Source organism: Petromyzon marinus, chromosome 79 (genome assembly GCF_048934315.1).
Source record: "Petromyzon marinus isolate PM22_M1 ecotype Great Lakes invasive population chromosome 79, UKy_Petmar_22M1.pri1.0, whole genome shotgun sequence".
NCBI lineage: Eukaryota > Metazoa > Chordata > Hyperoartia > Petromyzontiformes > Petromyzontidae > Petromyzon > Petromyzon marinus.
Window position 1 is genome coordinate 22,463,287 of NC_133745.1, and position 2,500 is coordinate 22,465,786.

Below are 2,500 nucleotides of genomic sequence, written 5' to 3' on the forward strand. Positions count from 1 at the left end.
TTTCGGCATGCGTTGGCTGGGCATGCGGGCTACATGACCCAGCCATCGCAGCCTTGCCCGCCGGAGGAGCTCACCGATGGGACCTTGCCCAGATCTTTCAAGGATTTGTGAGCTCCTCACACAATCCAGTCTGGTTAAACCCAGGATGGATCATAGGCAGGCCACCCTAAATGTTTCTAACCGGCGAAGATGTTCCATTAGGGGGGTCCACGTTTCGCAAGCGTAGAGAAGGGAGGGAATGACCGTGGCCGAGAAGACCTGAAGCTTAGTGCGGAGCGACAGACCAGGTAGCTTCCACACAGCGTTACGCAACCGATGAAAAGATATTGCTGCTCGACTGATTCGGAGTGAGACCTCTGCTGTTAAACTGGAGCCGGTCATAAGCACACTGCCCAGGTATGGGAAACTCTCCACTCTCTCCACAACTGCCCCATCACCGATTGGGAGTTGTGGGGGTGGAGTGTCCGATGGTACAAAATACCCAGGCAGGTGCTTAGTTTTGGTGGGGCTGATGGTAAGGCCCCACCTCTTAGTGGCACGCTCCAGTTTCAGCAGCAGCGTCTCCAACTCCTCCTCTGACTGAGCAGCTATTACCAAATCATCAGCATACATAACGTGGTTGACCAATAGGGAGCCATCCCTTGACCGCACCCGGGCATCGATCAGCCTCCCATTATATCTGTACCATATGGAGATTCCCCCGGTACAGCTATTGAAGGCTTCACGAACTACGTGGTCAAAATAGATGTTAAATAATGTGGGAGCCAGAGGACATCCCTGTCGCACCCCAAGGTGTACAGGGAATGGCTCTGACTCCCGGCCACGTAGTTTTACCCGGGCCCGCTCACCATCATGAAGGTCCTTAATGATCGTGAGCAGAGGGTCAGGTACTCCAAAAGCACGAAGAACGACCCAGAGCCCAGGCCTACTGATGGTATCATAGGCCTTGACCAGGTCAATAAAGCAGAGATGTAGGTCTTGTTGGAATTCCCTACACCTCTGCTGTAGCAGACGGACAGAAAATATGGCATCTGTGCAGGACCGCCCTTTCACACACAGTCACACACACACATACACACACACAGACATACAAACACACACACACAGACATACACACACACAGACACACACACAGACAAAGATCCCCCATATAGCCTTAACAGACTGTAGGGGCAAGTGCTGTTAGCGAGCACCTATGAAGGCCGGAACGGTACACGAGGGGGTGGGTGGCCAGCACCACGCCCGACCGCCTTTGTCTCCCTAGTGGCAATGTTTACACACCGCACCAGGTACTCATTTGAGGCTGAGTCGACCTAGGGGAGGCCCGGGACCGGTTCAGATAATCGTCACTGGTGTTGGCCGTGAGCGGGAATCGAACCCGGGTCGCCAGGTTCATAGCGCAGTGCGCTAACCGCTACACTATCGCTCCCCACACACAGACACACACACACAGACACACAGACATACATACACACAGACACACACACACTCATACACACACAGTGACACACACACACACATACAGACACACACACACAGTGACACACAGACATACACACACACAGACAGACACACAGACACACACACAGACACACACACACAGTGACACACACAGTGACACACACACAGACACACACATAGACACGCACACAGAGTTGGTAGGCAGGTGAGTGGGTAGGTGAGTGGGTGAGTGGGTAGGTGAGTGGGTGAGTGGGTAGGTGAGTGGGTAGGTGAGTGGGTGGGTGAGTGGGTAGGTGAGTGGGTAGGTGAGTGGGTAGGTGAGTGAGTGGGTGAGTGGGTAGGTGAGTGGGTAGGTGAGTAGGTAGGTGAGTGTGTAGGTGAGTGGGTAGGTGAGTAGGTGAGTGGGTAGGTGAGTGGGTGAGTGGGTAGGTGAGTGGGTGAGTGGGTAAGTGAGTGGGTAGGTGAGTAGGTGAGTGGGTAGGTGAATGGGTAGGTGAGTGGGTGAGTGAGTGGGTGAGTAGGTGAGTGGGTAGGTGAGTGGGTGAGTAGGTAGGTGAGTGGGTAGGTGAGTGGGTAGGTGAGGTGAGTGGGTAGGTGAGTGGGTAGGTGAGTGGGTGAGTGGGTGGGTGAGTGGGTGGGTGAGTGGGTAGGTGAGTGGGTGAGTGGGTAGGTGAGTGGGTAGGTGAGTGGGTGAGTGAGTAGGTGAGTGAGTAGGTGAGTGGGTGAGTGGGTAGGTGAGTGGGTATGTGAGTGGGTAGGTGAGTGGGTTAGTGAGTAGGTGAGTGGCTTGGAGCTTTCCTTACCAATCACTCCGGATGTCACTCGGAAGGGTAAATCAAATTCACTCTGCAAATAAAGTAGCATTATCATCACCACCTGCATCACCATCATCACCATCATCACCACCCCCATCATCATCATCACCACCCCTATCACCATCATCACCACCCCCATCATCATCACCACCCCCATCACCATCATCATCACCACCCCTATCACCATCAACATCACCACCATCATCATCACCATCATCATCACC

At 53.8% G+C, this 2,500-nt stretch overlaps 1 protein-coding gene across 1 annotated transcript in view; it reads right to left on the reverse strand.

The window, feature by feature from the left end:
* LOC116937976 (intermembrane lipid transfer protein VPS13C-like) overlaps positions 1 to 2,500 on the reverse strand; it is a 70,215-nt gene that overhangs the window by 60,266 nt on the left and 7,449 nt on the right. Inside the window, exon 4 of the mRNA XM_076057108.1 lies at positions 2,265 to 2,307. Within this exon, the coding sequence (XP_075913223.1) occupies positions 2,265 to 2,307 (43 nt within the window). The remainder of the gene's footprint in view (positions 1 to 2,264; positions 2,308 to 2,500) is intronic.